The sequence below is a fragment of the Tursiops truncatus genome, chromosome 1 (genome assembly GCF_011762595.2).
Source record: "Tursiops truncatus isolate mTurTru1 chromosome 1, mTurTru1.mat.Y, whole genome shotgun sequence".
NCBI lineage: Eukaryota > Metazoa > Chordata > Mammalia > Artiodactyla > Delphinidae > Tursiops > Tursiops truncatus.
The window spans coordinates 101,875,127-101,895,572 of NC_047034.1; the positions used below are offsets into that span (position 1 = coordinate 101,875,127).

The following is a 20,446-nucleotide window of genomic DNA, read 5'->3' on the forward strand; positions in this document are numbered from 1 at the left end:
TAAACTTCAAATAACACACGCATTGAGCCCTTCCCACTAAATATTCACATGGATAATAAAAATAACCTTATTAGTATGATCTTTAAGACCTAATCTGACATTTTATTATTGCTGTGGTCAATCATTCATTCCACCTGAGAACTGCAATTTTTGTGATCTTAGAGTCAGATCGTAATGATTCTGAAAAAATTTGAACTGAAACTACATACAAATGAAATTTCAAAAGCATATAATTTAAGAGATGTTAACAGCTTATTTAGTATTTTTACTCATTTTTATATGGCAGTCAAATGTTAAATCCAGAAATAATTTTTACTATTAAGGTACAAAATTCTATGTTTCTACTAAGTGAAAAGTTAATTGAATCATTCAAATCAAAATATTTATTCTCTATTAATAGTAAACCATTATCCATTCAATACCTACATCATTTTAAATGACAAACTAAAACAAAATTATTAGCATAGAGGAATTTTATGACTTTTACCTTTGGCTTCTTTCCAAAGAGCCACAACTTGCCCTTGGCCTTTCCTACTGTGGTTTTGGCATCCACCTTCCCACTTTCCTGTTTGGATGCACTGATAGTCCCATCAGAAATGGTTCTATAAATATGCTGACTGTAATCTTCAAATGGAAAGTCTCCTGGAGGTTCAAATCCGGACTTAAAGGAGTCTACTACCATCTGAGAGTCCTATACACAAGAAACATGTTTTTTTTTAACCATTTCATTTGCTTATGATACCATATTAGCTTTCAAAAACCTTAATCTGTGTTAGAGAATAACAAATAAAAATTTAAAGAAATAATTCTACAATACTTATTAAAGGTTTAAAGTGAATAATTTCTTCCTGTGAATACGTAATAAACCATAAATATTTTAATTCCTATAGAAAAATAATTTACAAATTACTACTTTATTAATTTGTAATGTTCACGGATGTTTTCACTCAGGGTTATTCTCAAGTAGAAATTCTAAGTTTTAAAGGAAAAGGGTTTTCTGTTTTACAGGATGTCTCCAAAGAAGATGACCTATGGAAAAGAGGAAAGGGCATCTAATTGTAAAAGAGGGTAAGAGACAAGTAGAAAGGCTTTCATTTACGCAACAGGGGAAAGGATAAATAAAATATATTAAAGACATACGAGGAAATGCTAACAGAACAATGAAAAAAGATCTCACAAACAATACTGAGTGCAAAAATTAACTCTGAAATAAAGTTTAGCACCATTTACCCAAAACTTTAAAACACACATAAGTGTTATATATTGATTTTGGACATACATACCTCTATCTGAATGTTCTATTGACACCTTAAAATCATTATTTGCAAACAGAATACTTTATCTCTACAAACTCCTCGCCCACCCCTACCAGCTCTCCTCTTTTATTCCTTATCTCTGTTGGTAGTACATTTTGCCTATCATTTAGTCAAAAGTCATCCTTAGGTCATACCTTACTTTTTTTTTGTCACTAATGCCACCCCCACCAATCATCTGCTAAAGGGTAAGAAGAGGGAGAGAGGAGAAGGACCTAACTATATTTGTAACCTTGGATGCAGCTATACCAAAATATAAATGTATGTTTGAATTCCCAAAGAACCCCAAAATCTTCTTTCCTTTTTTAAATTTAAGTCAAAATTCTGTTACAAGAAAGACCTTCACTCATATAAAACCAACTTGCCATGAAAACTAAAATACATAGTACATATTTGGCACTCCCCAAACACTGGTTCTCTTCTCTTCCTTTTCCCTCATATCCTCATTTTCTGTTAACCTTAGCTTCTCAGTCACTAAATCAACATTTACTGATAAATGACCAGGTACAAGACCTTTTCTAGACCTTAATCAAGATATAATGTGATTAGATTTACTTCTTCAAGAGGAGCAGGGCTTCTTGAAGGCAGTACCTTCTACTCATAATGCCCTCCTTCTTTTCTCTTGAGCCATCATTCCATACACTCCTCAGGCTTCAAAATGCAGCTCAAGTACCAACTCCTGTGGTTACAAGCAACTCTTACAACTCTAGATCTGACAATTTCCTTCTTTAAACTTTCACTAGACTAACAGTATCATACAGTTTGTAACATACAGTTCATAGGTTAGTTATACTCTTGGAGTAGAACTGAAAAATTAGTGGGGAAAGGAAAGAGAAGCATTAGAACTCTTTCCTTTTAAACAATTAGAATTTTAGTGTTTAGAATGATCCTTACAGCCCAAAGGAGTCTGGCAATAAGTTACTTCTACAGAATATAACTTAAAATCAGCTAACCATCAATTACTTCCCCCCTTTCCCAATTCATTTCACTAACTTAAACCAAATATATTACTCAAATTAATTATAAAACACTTACTCTACTTTCGTCAACCGATTTTGCTGCAAGAATCATTCCTTCCAAACACTTTGAAATGATGGGAATAACTTTGCGTTCTGAGTCTGCAAATCCTCTGTAACACTCACTGAGTTTAATAGTCCTTCGTTCATCCATTTCTTGTAGTTGCTAATAATTAGGAATTTAAAAAAAAAAAAGGAAAACTGAATTTTCTTTTCATTCTGAAGCAGCCCCCTTCCAAAAAAAAAAAATACCCACAAAGATTCTACCGTAACAGTTACACTGTTGTAAATACCTTTTAACAAGTGCTACAGACTTAAAGTACTTAAAACTTGAGGTCTGTGAAGTAGCAAAAAAATATATATACAAGGCTTTTAGTATATCCTAAAACCAGGTGACAACAGTTTTCAAGCCTTCTAAAGGACCCCCTACAGGCTACCAGATCTCTGTTTCATACAACCTCCACCGTTCATTCTTCAGTCAGAGCAGTTATTGTTGTTTATGCTCTAGGAAAAGTTTCATTTTAACACAAAATTTTGACACATTTTTTTTCCTTTTTAAGCAACTGGCATAAAACATATACAAGTGTGAGCATTCTAAACCCTTAAGTTAGTTCAGAACATTTTGGTAAGATCTGACTGGACCAAGAATCCACAGTTGACCGCATACCAATGGGTACCCAAACCTACCACATTCTACAGCTCAAAGTGACTATGGAAAGGTTGGAGACACAAGAGGAAAAACAAGAAGCCACAAGGTCAAAGTGATACATGTATGGAATCTCTACAATTCAAAAATTCATTGGCACATGGCACTAAGAATTATGCCAGGACACAATTATGCCGAATAACTTAAAGGCATTTTTTGACACTTCTTATTTGTCAACAATGACCTTTCTTTCTCATAGGAAGCAACTACACTGCTGAAGTCCCCTAGCTCCCAAAGCCTTCATACTACTTTTTTCCTCTTTACTTCCCAAAGCCTGGGAATTTATTTTGAGACCTGCATTTTCACAAAAGAACTGCGCCCAGCATCACAAAGTGGCAAGACCGTTCCATAGCAAAGTACAAACAAAAGGATCAAGCCCCAAAACACAGAAAAGCAGTGGATCTCCAAGTTAAGGTCTCCCCAGAATATGAAGGCGTAGCTGGTAAGTTTAGAAAAGCACCACAGAGTGAGGACAGGCTGACTAGACGCTCTGGATTAAATGACTGAAATCTGATACCCTCTCTGGTCCACCACCTCTCACTATGCTTCCTTTGTACTTCTAACTTGCCTCCAAGAAAAAAAAGGTGTATTTGGACTGACACTCTTTTCACAAAAGCTCTGCTCTCTCAGGTACTACTGTTTTCAACACTGTTTCACTAAATCCCTTTTCTCTAATTTCTCTTCTTTCTAGAATAGGCGGTAACATAATTTAACCTCCGGAGTCCTTACCTGAGGGCCGTTTGGCAATTAGTATCATCAAATGATGATGGATGGGATTTATAAGCCTGAATTACATTTATGATCTGGCAGCTAGGAAGATAAGCAGGTAAAAACCAGGCTAGCAAATGCATTTCTTAAGATTTATTTCTGCCATCTGGACTAATGCCAATGATTCTGTTATAGTGTCAAAAAGCTACCTCCAAATTCTAAGTGAGCAGACTACAATACACAATTCCAATGAATTCTCCCATCTCATAAGACTTAATAATGTAGTATTAAAATTTATCTAGAAAATGTCATTGTTTGAGTGAACTGTTTAATATACTACTAATAAATCTGTAGAAAAATCTGTGATTTCAGTCAGAAAAAATCTACTTTTCACATCTATAATCATAAATTTCTTATCACCAATCTTGATGACTAACTAGTGAATCTAGAAACATTCTGATTGATGCCTGAAATTTTAAAGTTTTACATTTAAAGACTAGCTCTTCCGTATCTAAAATTAGGTTAATTTCACATCTCCAAATTTTACCTTGTAAATCTGAGGAATCACTACGTAGAAATGTTTGTGCTGTTCTCCATTGAAGTTTTGTAATTGTGCAGCATATTCATTCTTATTTTCGTCAGCCATATGTGTACGTAGATTCAACTGCTGTTTAGCCTAGAGGCAAATTGGTCCAAATCATCACCAACGACAAGATGAGCAACAAAATCACAGCTAATTCACTTTTCTAGAAGTTATACTAAAACGAGACTTTTTCTAACTACTGATATCATTTAAAAGTAAAGGAGAGGCTTACAGATCTTATGGCCAGTCTCCCTGTTGCAATATTCCCTTTTCCTTACTGCAATAATAAATCCTCCCCCTTACAATAACCCATGAAAATAAAGTTTCTCCTTAACAAATTCAGATTTTTTTAATTAAATAAATGACAACATTATGGTTTGAAATAGTAAGCTTTTAATCAGAAGAGAAAAATAGCATCAGGAATAATTTAGACAGTTACAAAGTTAGCAGTAAAACATTTCTTTAAACATAATCCAGTTATATCCAACCCAGAACCACAGTGAAACCAAATAATAGTAAAAATGGGATTTGGGGATAATGTAATGCTTAACAATAATTTCTACCGCTATACAAATCCACAGGTACTTTATTTAAAGAATGCTTATTTAGAATATAGTTCTGTTCATCTCAAGGAAGGTCTTATAGAAATGCTTTTTGAATAAGAATATTAGTACCATCTACTGATTCATTGGTGAGAACATCAGAATACAAACAGCACAAATCTAGATTTATTGGAGGGGAATCTAAACAATTTTCTCAATTGTTATAAAGTAATAGAAAAAAACAAAATAAGAATTGAAAATTTTTCAGTGTTCCAAGCTATAAATCATGTTAGATGAGAGTGCTTTGAAAATTATATCAATAAAAGCACATTGCGAATACACTTGATTATTCTAATTCTAGTTTTTACAATTGTAATCCCTAACCTTCTAACAGTAGGTCTACAAGTTAGTTCTTCTGAACTCAGAAATAAACTGACCTACAGAAATACATGGCAGTCAAGATCTCAGATAAGTCCACAAAAATCCATTTAATCCACAGTGTACTTGAAAATTAAAATAAATAAGTACTATGAAAACTAAACACCATGGCCCAAAATATTTCTACAGAAAAATAATACTTCAAGTTCTAACCTGGGATCGTTAAGTACACATTCATTCACTCCTTTCCCTTTTCTCCCTCCTCTCACAAACTATGATGGAATAAAAGGTTTCCAGAATATTCCCTACCCACAATGGTTCTTTCAGAGGAAGCTCCTCATGTTCCAAGTCACTGGCTGTGACTCCCAAGGCCTGGGAGAAAGGCTCCAGCAGGTTATGTAAGAGAATAAGGCTAGAAGCTAAAACAGTTGACACCTTCCCTGGCATATTCTGGGTTTCACATCTACTGCCTTTCCTTTCTTTCTTTCTTTTTCTTTTTATATTTCATCAAATTTTTTTAAAATTTTAATTGTAGCAAAACACACAATACACATAAAATTTACCATCTTAATCATTTTTAAGTGTACAGTTTGATAGCGTTACGTATATTCATGGTTTTGTGCAACTGACTTCCTTTTCTTTAGGAAGATACTCGGCCTGCTCCCTCTTCACCTGTTTTTTTATGCTTTTTTTTTAAACTTTCGTAAGTAGTAACTTGAAACTATGTTCCCTTCCCTTCCTGGTCACTTAAAACAGAATTCCTCTACTCTCTGGTATCTAAAGTAAAACCTCAAAGTTTTCCTAATTCTCTAATAATTAAAGGGGTTGCAAACAAATAAGAATAAAAAAGGAAGATATAAACATAAGAATTCTGAACTAGTTAGGTGAAACTAACTAGTAGACATGTTATATCTAGATTTCAAGACGTCTGACCTGTCTCTAAAGATACCTTTATAGACAAAATGAATAAGTTAAAAATGAGAGTCCAGTTAAAGAGTTCGCCTAACTTGCCTAGTACATAAACTATGTATTCAATTGATGTTTGATAATAAGCCAAAGGAGTTCTTAAGGAGTCAATGTCAACCAGCAAGGAAGTTTCCCATATATAAAATAGAGCTGTTTGCAAGTGTTGTGGTCCACATTTTTATCAAGTAATGATAACACATTATGTGTATGACATGATACCTGGAAGGAAATTAATATAGTGGATGATCAAAATCAGGATCCAAAAATCTTAACAGCAGGATCAAATCTAATAATTGATTCAGATGTAGCATATACGTTTAAAAGACCAACAGTACAAGTTCTGTCTGAGACACATATTCTTATACCACACCATATGTGAAAAGACATGGGGATTTCAGTTAACCATAAACTCAATGAGAGTCAAGCCAAACAATGTGGTTGCCCAAAATACATTTAGGGTATAATTAACATAAATTTAGTGTTCAAAACAAAGGAGGTAATCAAACTCAGAAATGATCAGACTGAACTATACCCAATTTGAGGTAACAAAGAATATTGGTTAAATTGGTATCCAAAGGAAAGTATTAACTTGAAGATGTCTGAAAAGTAACTTGAAGATATTTCATATGTGCAATAGGTGAAGAAACACAATAGTTCATCTAGGGGTAGATAATCTGCTACAAATATCTAAAAACCTATTTTGAGAAAAATATAGATTTGTTATTTTTCTGGTACCTCAAAGAAACTAAAGCTGAACAGGGAGACAAATGGGATCAATATAAGGAAATGGTAATTTTTTTTAAAAAAATGAACAGACTATTTTAAGACTCTATATTCCCAATAACAGGGAACTTACTATCATAAGAGATATGTTATTAAAAATAGGGTAGACAAGATAAACGCCATCATAAGTTATACTAGAAGAACTTTAAGGTAACTGTAACCTGAAATGTATATGATTTTGGGGTTTTTAAAAACTGGTAAAGAAAATGGAAGGTAGAAAATAAATAATTCCTTTCCTCTTGCTTTTTCTTGTTCTGATGCTATAGGAAATTACAAAATTCGAAGGAGAAAATATACTAATGTTGGGCCTTTGTATATACAAAAACATGGAGTAAGGTTCATCTATTTTTCAAAATCCCAACATTTCAGCACTATCACTGTGTCAAATGTCCTAAGATAAAGAACATACAGCAGGGGAGAAGGAGAAGCTAAGCAGCAAAAGTTACAGGGCTGATCCTACCAACAGTAATGTTACAGAACATCTGGCCCAGAATCAGTCAGTGAATGACAAGAGAGAATTCAGTTTTCCAAAATGAACGACTGACTTAATCAAATAATAAACAAATAGTTGATATCACACTTCTGACAGTTTTATCATGTTTTCCCTTCTGTATAGTTGGGAAGCACACTATCCAGCCTCTATTTGCATACCCCATCAACATACCTTAGACTTTCTATCTTATTTTTAAATAGGATAGAAACTCATTCCTAATAGCAACTAGGTCTTTCCTATACACTCAGAATGCAGTTGACATTAATATGTTAATTTTATTCTAATTACTTTCTCAGACCACTATGTGTAAAGTATGCAAATATTTGTGTATCTTAGATTTAGATGTAGTGTATCTCTTGAGGAAACTCTAATACCAACACAAATATTGTAACTACTCTCCATATGCAAGTAATAATATTTTGATATTAAAGTCAGTTTGGATTATTTCTTACCTTTTCAACATCTGCCTTGGTTGCATTAGTATCATTATCCAATCTTTCATAACTCTGTTGTGCCTTCTCTGCCTCTCTACATTCTCTTTCAAATTTCTTTTTACTCTGTTAAAAAAAATTAAAATGCTGAAAAATAAAATTAGATTTATCTCATTTAGAAGTTAACAAATAATACTAAAATTTATATGGAATGACAAGAGACCCAGAATTGCCAAAGTAATCCTGAGGAAAAAGAACAAAGCTGGAGGCATAACCCTTCTAGATTCCAGACAATACTATAAAGCTACAGTTATCAAAACAGCATGGTATTGGCACAATAAAAGACATGGATCAATGGAACAAAAAAGACAGCCCAGAAATAAACCCACACACCTACGACACACCTCTATGACAAAGGAGGCAAGAATATACAATGGAGAAAAGACAGCCTCTTTAGCAAGTGGTATTTGGAAAACTGGACAGCTACATGTAAATCAATGAAATTAGAACACTCCCTCAACACCTTATATAAGAATAAATTCAAGGGCTTCCCTGGTGGTGCTGTGGTTGAGAGTCCACCTGCCAATGCAGGGGACACAGGTTCGGGCCCCGGTCCGGGAAGATCCCACATGCCGCGGAGCGGCTGGGCCCGTGAGCCATGGCCGCTGAGCCTGCGTGTCTGGAGCCTGTGCTCCGCAACAGGAAAGGCCACAACAGTGAGAGGCCCACGTACCGCAAAAAAAAAAATGAATAAATTTGAAATGTATTAAAGACCTAAACATAATACAGGACCCCATTAAACTCCTAGAAGAGAACATAAGCAAAACATTCTCAGACATAAATCGCAACAATACTTTCTTAGATCAGTCTCCTGAGGCAAAAGAAGTAAAAGCAAAACTAAACAAATGGGACCTAATCAAACTTAAAAGCTTTTGCAAAGGAAAGCATCAACAAAATAAAAACACCTATGGAATGGGAGAAAATGTTTGCAAATGATGTGACTGATAAGGGGTTAATATTCAAAATATATAAACAACTCATACACCTCAATAGCAAAAAAAAACCAAATCAAAAAATGGGCAGAAGACCCAGACATTTCTTCAAAGAAGACATAGAGATGTCTAACAGCCACATGAAAAGGTGTTCAACATAGCTAATTATTAGAGAAATGCAAACAAAACCACAATGAAGTATCACCTCACACTGGTCAGAATGACTATCATCAAAAAAGTCTACAAATAATAAACACTGGAAAGAGTGTGGAGAAAAGGGAACTGTCCTACAAGGTGGGAATGCGAATCGGTGTAGCCACTGTGGAAAACAGTATGCAGGTTTCTCAAGAAACTAAGACTAGAACTAACATATGATCCAGCAGTCCCACTCCTGGGCATATATCCAGAAAAGACGAAAACTCTAATTTGAAAAGATACATACACCCCAATGTTCACAGCAGCACCATTTACAATAGCTATGCCATGGAAACGACCCAAATGCCTATCAACAGACAACTGGTTTAAGAAGATGTGCTATAGGGGCTTCCCTGGCGGCGCAGTGGCTGGGAGTCCGCCTGCTGATGCAGGGGACGCGGGTTCGTGCCCCGGTACGGGAGGATCCCACATGCTGCGGAGTGGCTGGGCCTGTGAGCCATGGCCGCTGAGCCTGTGCTCCGCAACGGGAGAGGCCACAGCAGTGAGGGGCCCGCGTAACGCAAAAAAAAAACCAAAACAGAAGATGTGCTATATATATACAATGGGATATTACTCAGCCATAAAGAAAAGAATGAAATATTATCATATGTAGCAACATGGATGGACCTAGAATATCATACTAAGCAGACTAAGTCAGACAAATATTATATGATATCACTTATAAGTGGAATCTAAAAAATAATACAAGTGAATGTATATACAAAACAAACTTATGGTTACCAAAGGGGAAAGGGAACAGGGGGATAAATTAGGAGTATGGGGTTAACAGATATAAATTACTATACATAAAACAGATAAGCAACAGGATTTACTATATAGCACAAGGAACTATATTCAATATCTTATAATAACCTACGCTGGAAAATAATCTGAAAGAATTTATATATATATATAACTGAATAAGTCTGCTGTACATCTGAAACCAACACAATATTGTAAACCAACTATACCTCAATAAAAAAGAAAGTAACTTTAAGGTATTGCCACTGTGTACTGTGTAAAATTACACAAGTAAAATTTTTCTAAATTAGCAAAGAATTTTACTATTACAAACCATGTGCCTTAAATATGAGACATCATAAGACTGTGAAGAAAAAAAATCATAGGCATGACTGAGTTAATATTCATTATGTATCTCAATCTCTTTATAATAAGAAAAATAATCATATGTATTTTGTAATTTTTTATTTTAAGCTCATCTTAAGCGTGACTTTTTGGTTTGTTTGGTGTTTTTTGTTTGGTTTTTATATGTTTGGTTGATTGGTTTTGGTGTTTGCTTGTTTTCTTTTCTTTTCTTTTTTTTTTGATGGAGTCCCAATGTAGCTTAGAATGTGGAAACATCCCTCCAAAGTGGTTTTGTGTTGTTTCTTCCAAGTGTCCCAGGAATACCACCTGCCCAGAATGACCTCTAAAATTTTTTAAATTTAATTCAAATTAGTATGACTTTGCAAAACCTATTCACAACTGAGCATATGATATATTTACTTTCCTGTGTATTTTTTTATCCTGAAGTTAATGTCTTTTTCTAAAAAATTTGCTTTAGTTTTCAATGTACTTTTCTCTAATTCAACCCTAGTGTCCCCAATTCTTTACATCTCTCCTCAGTTAATTCAAACATATTCAGAATTCTATCAATTTTATCTTCTTAATGAAATCAAGAACCCAGAGGTTTGTAACCTGTTAAAATTTGAACTGGTTACCAAACTAGGCCTACTGAATAACTGTTACCTTGGGATTTCCCTTCACCATTTCCTGGGGATTCCTTTCAATTCTCCCTTAATTCGAATCTCCTATTTCCTAGTTCCACACCTGCCCCTTTCTTGGTTCATTTCTCTATTTTGCTAGAACACATTCAGCAGTAGCTTCCTAAAAGAAGCTTCCTAAAAGAGATAATTGTTTAAGTCTCCATGACTGAAAATGCCTTTCCATCTATTTTAACTGATAAAATTTGGCCAGGTGTGAAACTCTAAGTAGGAAATCTTCTTTCTTCAGAAATGTAAAAGTACCACTCCACTGTCTTCTGGCTTCCTGATCCCATTCTGATCCCTGATCCTTTGCATAAAATATGTTTATTTTGTTTTGTTTTTTCTCTCTGGAGGTTGGTAGGATCTTCTCTCTCTCCTAATTGTTCTGAAATTTCATGAAGATATGTCTTGCTGTGAATCCACTGTGCTGAGCACCTGGAAAATCCTTTCCATCTGGAAACTCATGTCTTTCTGTTCTGGGGAAATTTTCTTGAATTAATTTTGCCTATCCATTTTCTATGTTTTCTCTTTTTTAAGATGCTTATTATCTTGAAAATGAACCTATAGGATGAGTCCCTCTAATTCTCTTATATTTTCTCTCATATTTTCAATCTCTGTCATTTTGCTCTACTTTGAGAGATTTCTTCAATTTCATTCTTTCTAGTGAGCTTTTCATTTCTGCTACCATAAAGTTCTTTTTTGTTCTTTATATGTTCCTTTCTTTATAGTATCTTGTTCCTATTTCATGGATGTAATAACTTCTCTATTCCCTATGAAAATGTTAATAATATTTCTGGGTTTTGCTTGTTTTTGCTTTTTAATTTCTATTTCCTTTCACAGTCACTGTTTCTTCAAAGTTGCTTTTTTTTCTGCATACTAGTTTTTCTGCATACTCTGGTGTCTACATTAGATGTTTTTTTTTAAATGTCTGGGGATACCTGCCTATCTGCTCTTATTTTAAAAGCTAATTGGATTATGGCCTTTTCCTCTACAGTGATAAGGCCAGGCAGTTTCCTTGGAGAAACCATGGTGCCTGTATCTTTAAGTCTTTCCTCGCAAACTAATTAAATTCCACAGAAGAGACTCTTCCAATTTCTTGTCTGGAAAATATATGCCTTGCTACCTGTATTCTGAGAATTACTCAGAAGAAAGCACAGGATGTCAACATTTTCTATTTACCTAACCAGTTACAATGTCAATTTCTTGTCTTGAGGATTACAAAACTATTCAGATAGTGCAAACCTCATAACTACAAGGTCAAAAGGTTTAAATTTCTCACAGGATACTCCTTGACCTTCAGATAGAGACAAGGTTCTTCGCTACCTCCCTTGGCCAGTAGGCAGAGTTCCTGCCACCTTTTGCTAAAGGTTTAGTCCTTCAAAGAGTCAAACTTTATACAGGGATTTCAGTTCCAACTCTCCAAACATACAGAGCTAAAACCTAAACTTTGTCAGTGTGTGAGTACTAAACCCCAAGCCCTTAGCAAGGTCCTGTAAACCATACCCCAAAACCTCTAGAACCACTTTTCAAATGCCACTGTATCAGCTCACATAACTATTGCTCTGGCTTTTAGTTTACCCTTAGTTTCCAGGGTAAAAATTTTAAATGTACTTACTATTTTTATTAGTATGAGATATCAAATGAGATACATAAAATTTATTCAAAGCATAAATATATCTGAATATACATAATATACAGAATGTCACTTTCCTGTGAAGATTAAAATTAAATTTCCACAGCTAATTCTCTGAAACTCAGTTCAGAGCTGTGTTTTCAAATTGAACAGCTATAGCTACTAATTTTGGTATAATTTGAGGCAACTCATACACAACAATACTTTTTTTTTTTTGCGGTACACTGGCCTCTCACTGCTGTGGCCTCTCCCGTTGTGGAGCACAGACTCCGGACGCGCAGGCTCAGCGGCCATGGCTCACGGGCCCAGCCGCTCCGCGGCATGTGGGATCTTCCCAGACCGGGGCACGAACCCGTGTCCCCTGCATCAGCAGGCGGCCTCTCAACCGCTGTGCCACCAGGGAAGCCCACAACAATACTTTTATATTAAGTGTCCTATTGTTTGTGAAAAAAAATCTACCTACTAATTTCCTTGCAACAGCAAAAGAATCATGAGTACAGTAATATTAAAAATACTCCTTCCCTGAAAGATATTATATCATTATACAATACAGGGATACACTCCAGAAAAGATTCTCCTTTCTTCATCCTTTGTGTCGCAGACTAATCAACAGCCACATCTACTCCCCTATTCTTTCTCAGAAGAGCCCACCTCCCTGTACGGAGGCTGAAAAGAGCTGATAACTTGCTTTACCAGCCTTCCCACAGCTGGGGCATGGTCAAGTAATCTAATCCTGTCAAAGGCACCCATGAAGAATTCTGCTGGGGTTTTCTGGGAAAGCTTTCCTTCCCTGGTAAGAGGAAACAGAAGAGAAATGCTTCCTCTCTCCTGCTTCTGCATGCAGCTGAATGAGGATGTGGTGCTTGGCTGCTTAAATCAACTGTTGACCATAAAGGGACAAGCCTGAGGGAAAAGGCCATGGACAAGACAGCAACGTGGACAGATAGAAAAAGCAGCCTTGGTGACATCACTGAGCTACTGACCAACTCTAGAACTGACCTGTTTCCGAGCTTTGTTCTTATAAACTCCTATGATCTGTTACTTGGAACCACCTGATAGACCTGCCATTTCTGATGCTTCAATCTTCTCAATCTCTGACCATTCCTTCAAAATCTTCTTCACAGGCTACTGTCTTCTGCCCTCAACTTAAATGTCAGTGGGGCCTATTTTGTTTATCCTGGGTTAATAACTGTCTTTAAATTTTTTTTTTCTCAATGTTCAATACTCTGTCACTAATTCAAGCTTTCTCTCCTAGTTCTTTAAATATCCTCTCAATTATTGCAAACATGTTAGGAATTTTACAATTTCGTTTTCTTGATTAGACATGAAGACATGGGACTATAAAAGGCATCCTGCACATATTTCCACATATTACACAGAAATTATATTTGTGTCTCTTTCTTACTAGACTGCAGGCTCCACAAAAACAAGACCATATCATATTTGCTTTTGCACCAGACTCAATACATGTTACAGATGCCTTCAATAAACATGAGTTGAGCTGAACTCACCTTTATTTCACAATATTGTTAACGCTTTAAAGAAATCTCTCCTACATTTTTTGATGCTTGTTTTTTATGACCCTTATGACTTTTGCTTAATAACTAACAATTGTTCTAAAGGTAAATCAGCACATATCAACAGGAATGATTTGTGTCAACTCCAGTTTTTAAAGGGACCAATAACTCATGAGTGTAGGAGTCTGTTATTTTGTGCAAATGAAAGACACACATACATACACATTCATTGGGTGGCAGATACTAAGGATGCTAGTTAAGGCAATTTAAAATTTAATAAATGTAAACACTCCCTAGAAGTCTTTCTGAAACCAATTAGAAAGAAAATCAAAACAAAAATGAAAAGAGACTATTAATATACCTAAGAATTTTCAATCAGTACTGGTGATTAGAATCTTACATCAGTGACAGTTATATAGTAGAAATTTAATCTAAGCTTTTAATCCGTGCCTTTAAAAAAGAAAAGAAAAAAAGCTGAAAGCTGTACACATATATGCATACTTTTTTTTTAAATCTCAGACTTGTCCTTTTTCCAACAACCACAAGCTAAATTGATTAACATGAAAAACTCCCTTCAGCATAATTTTCAAGGAATACAGTGTCCATCATAAAAGTATGCAGGGAAAGAGTAAACTGCTTGCTAACATGAGGGTTCAAGAAAGAATATTAACCTTATATGACAGCACATCATTTGGCATAACGTTTTAAGTAAAGAAGATAAAATGTTCCATGTAAACATCTTGGTTTTCAAATGACTGTATGCCAGGATATTTAAGAAAAACCACATTAATAAGTACCTTTGGAAAGTTTTTAAAGTAAATAATTATTACGCTTTTATAATTTTGCCCTATAAAGTACTTTATTTCCTACAGTACGATAGTCTATGACCAGCAGCCCAGTACTAGAAACACTCAATTATAGAATCACTGAACTGGAAGAAACATTTCATATAATCTAGTTCACTGTCTTCATTTTTCATTTGCTAAAACTGAAGTCAAGAAAAAATCAGGTGCTAAGGAAAAGGCAGAACTAGAATCTAGTTTCTCTTAGTCTCAGTCACATGGTCTTCTAGGATGTATCAATATTTCCTTATTACTTCTATCCTCTATCAATATTTTATAGTAACAATGGCAAAGTCAAAAAGAATCTTCCTAAATGTTTACAATTATCTGAAGATTATAGAATTGGTACAAGTACAGAACCATGTAGAAAAAAGGAAAACAGACAAAATGGTCTCATATTCTCTACTTACACCAACGTCAAATTACAAATAATACTACATTGAGAAATATTAAACTCAAATAGATATGAAGCATAAGAGCATTTAGAGCTAAATGCTACAAAATTTTATGTTAAACATGAAAACACTATAACTCACATTATCCATCTGTTTCCAGCACATGTCAAGGTATTGCTGGGCTTTTCGTCCCTCTTGAAGATGCTGAAGATCATAACAACAACCAAAAAAACAAACAAAACAAATTTTTAAATTACAATACCAATTAAAGCCTAAAATCCCCAAAAGGCTTTTCACTTAATTTTTTTTCAAGGTACTAATTCTGTAAACTTTATCAAGACTTAGGAATAGATTATTAGTAAGGCAAAAATTCTCTAAAATGCATTTTATAGACTATTACTTAAATATTTTAAATATAATCTTTAAGACAGATTAAAGATGTCTCTTGGAAAATACATGATTATCTAAATAGGGGTTGACAAAGTTTTCTATAAAGGGTCAAATAAACATTTTAGGCTTTGCAAACCACACGGTCTCTGTCTCTGTTACAAATATTCAACTCTGCTAATATTATGCAAAAGCAGCCACACACAATATATAAGTGAATGAGTGTGCGCCTGTTCCAATAAAACTTTATGGTCACTAAAATTTGAATTTCATATAATTTTCACATGTCATAAAATATTCTTTTTTTCATTTTCAACTATCTAAAAATGTAAAAACCATTCTTAGCTCATGGTAACTAGGAAACAAAAACAGGCAGTAAACTAGATTTGTCCCACTGGCTGAATTTAGCAAACCTCAGTCTTAAATCCAAAAGGATCACAAATTAGCAAGAATGTCTTGAGATAATTTTAGCTAGAAGAAATTTAGAGAAATAGAAAACCAGTTTATGCTGTATGACTATACATTATTTTAAAAAGCAAAGTAATTACTTCATTTCTGTGAAAATATTTCATATACTATTATAACTGTATAAAAATGACAAGAATTACCATTTTTCTTTCAGTTTTCAGATCATGAGCATATCTCATTAATTCACCATAAACTCTGTGCGCCATTTCTTCTGCTACTACTTCTCGCTGTCCTGCATAGTCATTTAACTCGTTAAGGATGTTAAAAAAGGCTATACACGAAGTAAACCTGACAAAAACATATTAAAAATGGTGAAATTTATTTTTACTTTCATTATAAATGTTTTTGTGAGGTATAGATTGAGCCTGATACTTAACAAATTTTAACATATTCAACCTAAATCTCAGCTACTAGCTCTAAATTAACTTTGTATGAAAAGAATCCTGCTTAAGCTCAAGTTGTACATGTTTATATATCTTCGGGCAGTCTTAATTTATAAATAAAAGGATATTTGGGGTCAAAAAATAATAAGAATACTACCTGCAGGCTCTTTTAGCATACTGGAATCTCTTACGTTGCCAATTAACTGCCCTGAGCTTGGGAATGAACTTGGTTGGATTCCTAGGCTTGGCAGCTGAACCTATTACAGAGATGATATGCTTTCTCTAGAGGACAGAACCTGCCAATTATACCACTCAAATGCATCTCGATGGGTGATCTACAGAACAATTTTGCTATCAGCTCTGGATACAGCTGCCTGTATGCCTGCCCACATCCTGAATGCAATTGAAGTGCCGCTATGGTTGGCACCACAGAGGGGTAAGAAGGGGCAAAAATAAGGGTAAAAAGAATGTGTGTGGAGGGAAGGAGAGAAACAAAGAGAATCACTGTATTAAAATGTATAGATCTACTTGAATACACTGCCGGAACACTCTTACATAAGCTGAAGGTGGACAGCTCAGCTAGGACTCCATTAACACTAAACCTGAGAATCCTCTAACAACTGACAATTACACACAAAGTTGTTTTAAGTCTAGTCTCCTTTTGTTTCTGCATTTTACAACTATCCATGTATCCCCCTGTTTAAGAATGCCAAAAAGCTCACAGGCAAAGGTTTGCTCATAGGCAAACCTTTTATTCAGAGTTCCAAAATTACCCTGAAAACCTTATTCCTTTTCATTAATCCTTTAAACCAACCAGCCAAATTGTTTTACTACCTGTAAAAGTAAAAGCAAGAATCTAACAAGCTGACAGCTACAAAATAAAGTATGGAAAAAATACCCTTTTCTTCTGGAGACTACATCATTCAAGTGGAGTCCCAGTCCACCTATTACTTAGAAATCACACTTCAACTATTCTAAAAAGCTATTATCAAGCCCCCTGAAGTATGCAACCTCATAAGAAAAAACAGTAGTTTCCTCTTTCATAAACATTATGATTTTTTATTAAAATAAACTTTTAAAAATCTTTATAAAAAGCTAATGGCATAATATTTATTTTACTAAATAACAAAAATATAGGTCTTCTTTTAAACTTTAATATGCAACCGTAAATAGGTATATAATTTACCTTGGCTCTTCATCTTTGGTGGAACGTTTGGGACAGTACTTCTTAACCAGATTTCTATAGGAAGAAGATTTTTTAAAATTTACTAAAATACTGTTGTTGAAATTCAAATACTCTGAAAGTTTCCAATTTCATTATATCAAGAATTTAATGATGTAAAAAAATTAAGACAGCAACATGATTGCCTATTACCATCATAATAGACAATCATTACTTACATTTTCTCCTTAAAATACTGATTCCTGTAGAAAGAAATGTTATTTCTATGTTTATACGAGTGTAATAGTAACAATTTGGTTGATTATGCTATCAAACTAAAAAGAATTAAGAGGAAGAATAAAAAAAACAAAGTACTCAGTATATGAAACAAAGTACTCAGTATATGAAACTGAGTTATGGCAGAAAGACACGTATTTCAAGGAAATACTATCATTATTTTCTTTTGTAAATCAGGGATTATAATACTAACTAAGGTAAAATGTAAACAGATGCGGACCCACTACAGGATAAAAGAATAGTTCGTCAGTATCCTCTGTAACTCTACTTTTATATGAAAATCACTATGTGATCCTTAACCTTCTCTTTCTTTAGGCAAATGAATTAATTCCAATTGTAACTTTCTCTGCCTGTATCTATGTCCATTCTTGACAGTCTCGGACTAGAATGCTACCTCATTTCATCTTTGCAAAATCAGGGGCAGACAAGCACATGGACTCTGGAGTCAAACTGGACTACGTGGGTTTTGTGTGGCTTCTGTGTGACCTTGGGCAATTTACTCACACTCTTTGTGCCCAGTTTTCTATAAATGGTGATACACAGTACCTCTAACCCATAAGGTTATGAGAATTAAAGTAGACAATATTTGCAAAGCATTAACCACAGTCCTTTATACCACGCTCCTGAAAATATGATCCATGGACCAGTAAAGGTCCAGACTCCTCATTACCTATCCCACAACAAGCTAAGTACAGAAGTTGAGAGTAGTTTTATAAATGTTGAATCTAACAGTAAAAAAAAGTAGGGCCTGTATTTCATGTCTCCTTTTATGTCATTTTTTTCTAGCATTAAATTTTTATTGTATTTTATAAAAGCATCACTAGAAACTTTAAAAGAAACTAGTCCATCATCACAAATAATTTGAGATGTACTGGTTTAAACTATAATATCTATGGAAATCAGCAATTATGAGGTAACTGATTAACTTATTATGGTTATAACCACAGTCTCCAACCTATAAATGGGTTGCATGCTGGAAATTACTTTTAAAGTCAGTGATTTTCAACCATGAGTCCCTGAATTACTTTAAATAAAAACAAGTCAAACTTGGGCGAAGAACATTCCAAAGAGCAAGTAGTTTCAAATTCTGAACATAATTTTGTATATCAACATTTTAAGCATTGTTTAGAGTTATAGGCTATAATTGACATTTGTTGTCTATGCCTACCTGCATCACTCACTACACTTTTTTATTCTGTAACAGTTTGTAGCAGACATATTTCTGCTCATCAAAGAACCCTATTGGGCTTCCCTGGTGGTGCAGTGGTTGGGGGTCCGCCTGCCGATGCAGGGGACACGGGTTCATGCCCTGGTCCGGGAGGGTCCCACATGCCGCGGAGTGGCTGGGCCCGTGGGCCGTGGCCGCTGGGCCTGCGCGTCCGGAGCCTGTGCTCCGCAACGGGAGAGGCCGCAGCGGTGAGAGGCCCACGTACCGCAAAAAAAAATAAAGAAATAAAGATCCCTATTATTTCACACATTTTCCAGCACACTTGCAGTTAGGCAGAACCATGTGCCTAATTCTGTATATAATGGGCTGTTAGCTCTGTGTTAAGTACCAAGCTAAAGCATTATAGTTCATGCATAAACGTCTGGGCTTCTTCATTCCCTGATGAAGCAACTGTGGAGGCTTCATGTTAAGATCAAGGTGAAAACAGTATGGATTCTTGAGTTACCACATGGACTACTAGAGTTATCACCTAGCCTTGTGGCTGACTTTGCATGAGCAAGAAATAAGCTTTTGCTGCGTAAAGTCCCTGAGATTTGGGAGTTATTATTCTAGTACAGCCTAGCATAACCTAAACTACAGCTCCTCTATTGTCACGTCTACGTAATTGTGGTGGGTTGGTCACATATAACAGTCCAGAAACACTTATTTGATCCAGGCCCATTAATCCAGGCCAAAGTCAATGCTAAAATTTCTGTTGAAATTCTTGGTAAGATATGTTTTTTTCTTTTTTTTTAATTTTTATTTTATATTGGAGTATAGTTGATTAACAATGTTGTGTTAGTTTCAGGTGTACAGCAAAGTAATTCAGTTATACATATAAATATATCTATTCTTTTTCAAATTCTTTTCCCATTTAGGTTATCCCATTTAGGTTATTACAGAGTTCCCTGTGCTGTACAATAGGTCCTTGTTGTTCATCAACATGTTCTCTTTATGCTGAAGCTAAGTTGATAGGACACAATCCTGGAGGCCCCACGTGTAAAGAGCCTACTTGGGTATTAAATCAACAGAAAGGACAACAAAACCAAGAGAAAAAGAGAGAAATTCTTACTTTTCTGAGTACCCAGATCCCTAAACTTTTCAGTCAAATAAGCCATAAATTCCTTTCTTTGCTTAAACCAATATGACTTGGGCTTCTGACACTTGAAAGAATTATGACTACTACCACAGATATTAACACAAAAGTCTTAACGTACTCACAGCTTAAACACAGCATAAACAACACTAATTTGAACTCTAGCTTCTGGGAGGAAGAGCACAAA

At 34.9% G+C, this 20,446-nt stretch overlaps 1 protein-coding gene across 5 annotated transcripts in view; it reads right to left on the reverse strand.

Annotated features, from left to right (window-relative positions):
* FNBP1L (formin binding protein 1 like) overlaps nucleotides 1-20,446 on the reverse strand; it is a 120,455-nt gene that overhangs the window by 19,088 nt on the left and 80,921 nt on the right. For all 5 annotated transcript variants that reach the window (XM_073810984.1, XM_073810965.1, XM_019919802.3 and 2 more), the window contains 7 exons: nucleotides 17,684-17,737; nucleotides 16,255-16,402; nucleotides 15,401-15,463; nucleotides 7,941-8,045; nucleotides 4,291-4,419; nucleotides 2,349-2,495; nucleotides 488-691 (listed from right to left, as the gene is read on the reverse strand). In XM_073810984.1, coding sequence (XP_073667085.1) covers nucleotides 488-691; nucleotides 2,349-2,495; nucleotides 4,291-4,419; nucleotides 7,941-8,045; nucleotides 15,401-15,463; nucleotides 16,255-16,402; nucleotides 17,684-17,737 — 850 coding nt within the window. The remainder of the gene's footprint in view (nucleotides 1-487; nucleotides 692-2,348; nucleotides 2,496-4,290; nucleotides 4,420-7,940; nucleotides 8,046-15,400; nucleotides 15,464-16,254; nucleotides 16,403-17,683; nucleotides 17,738-20,446) is intronic.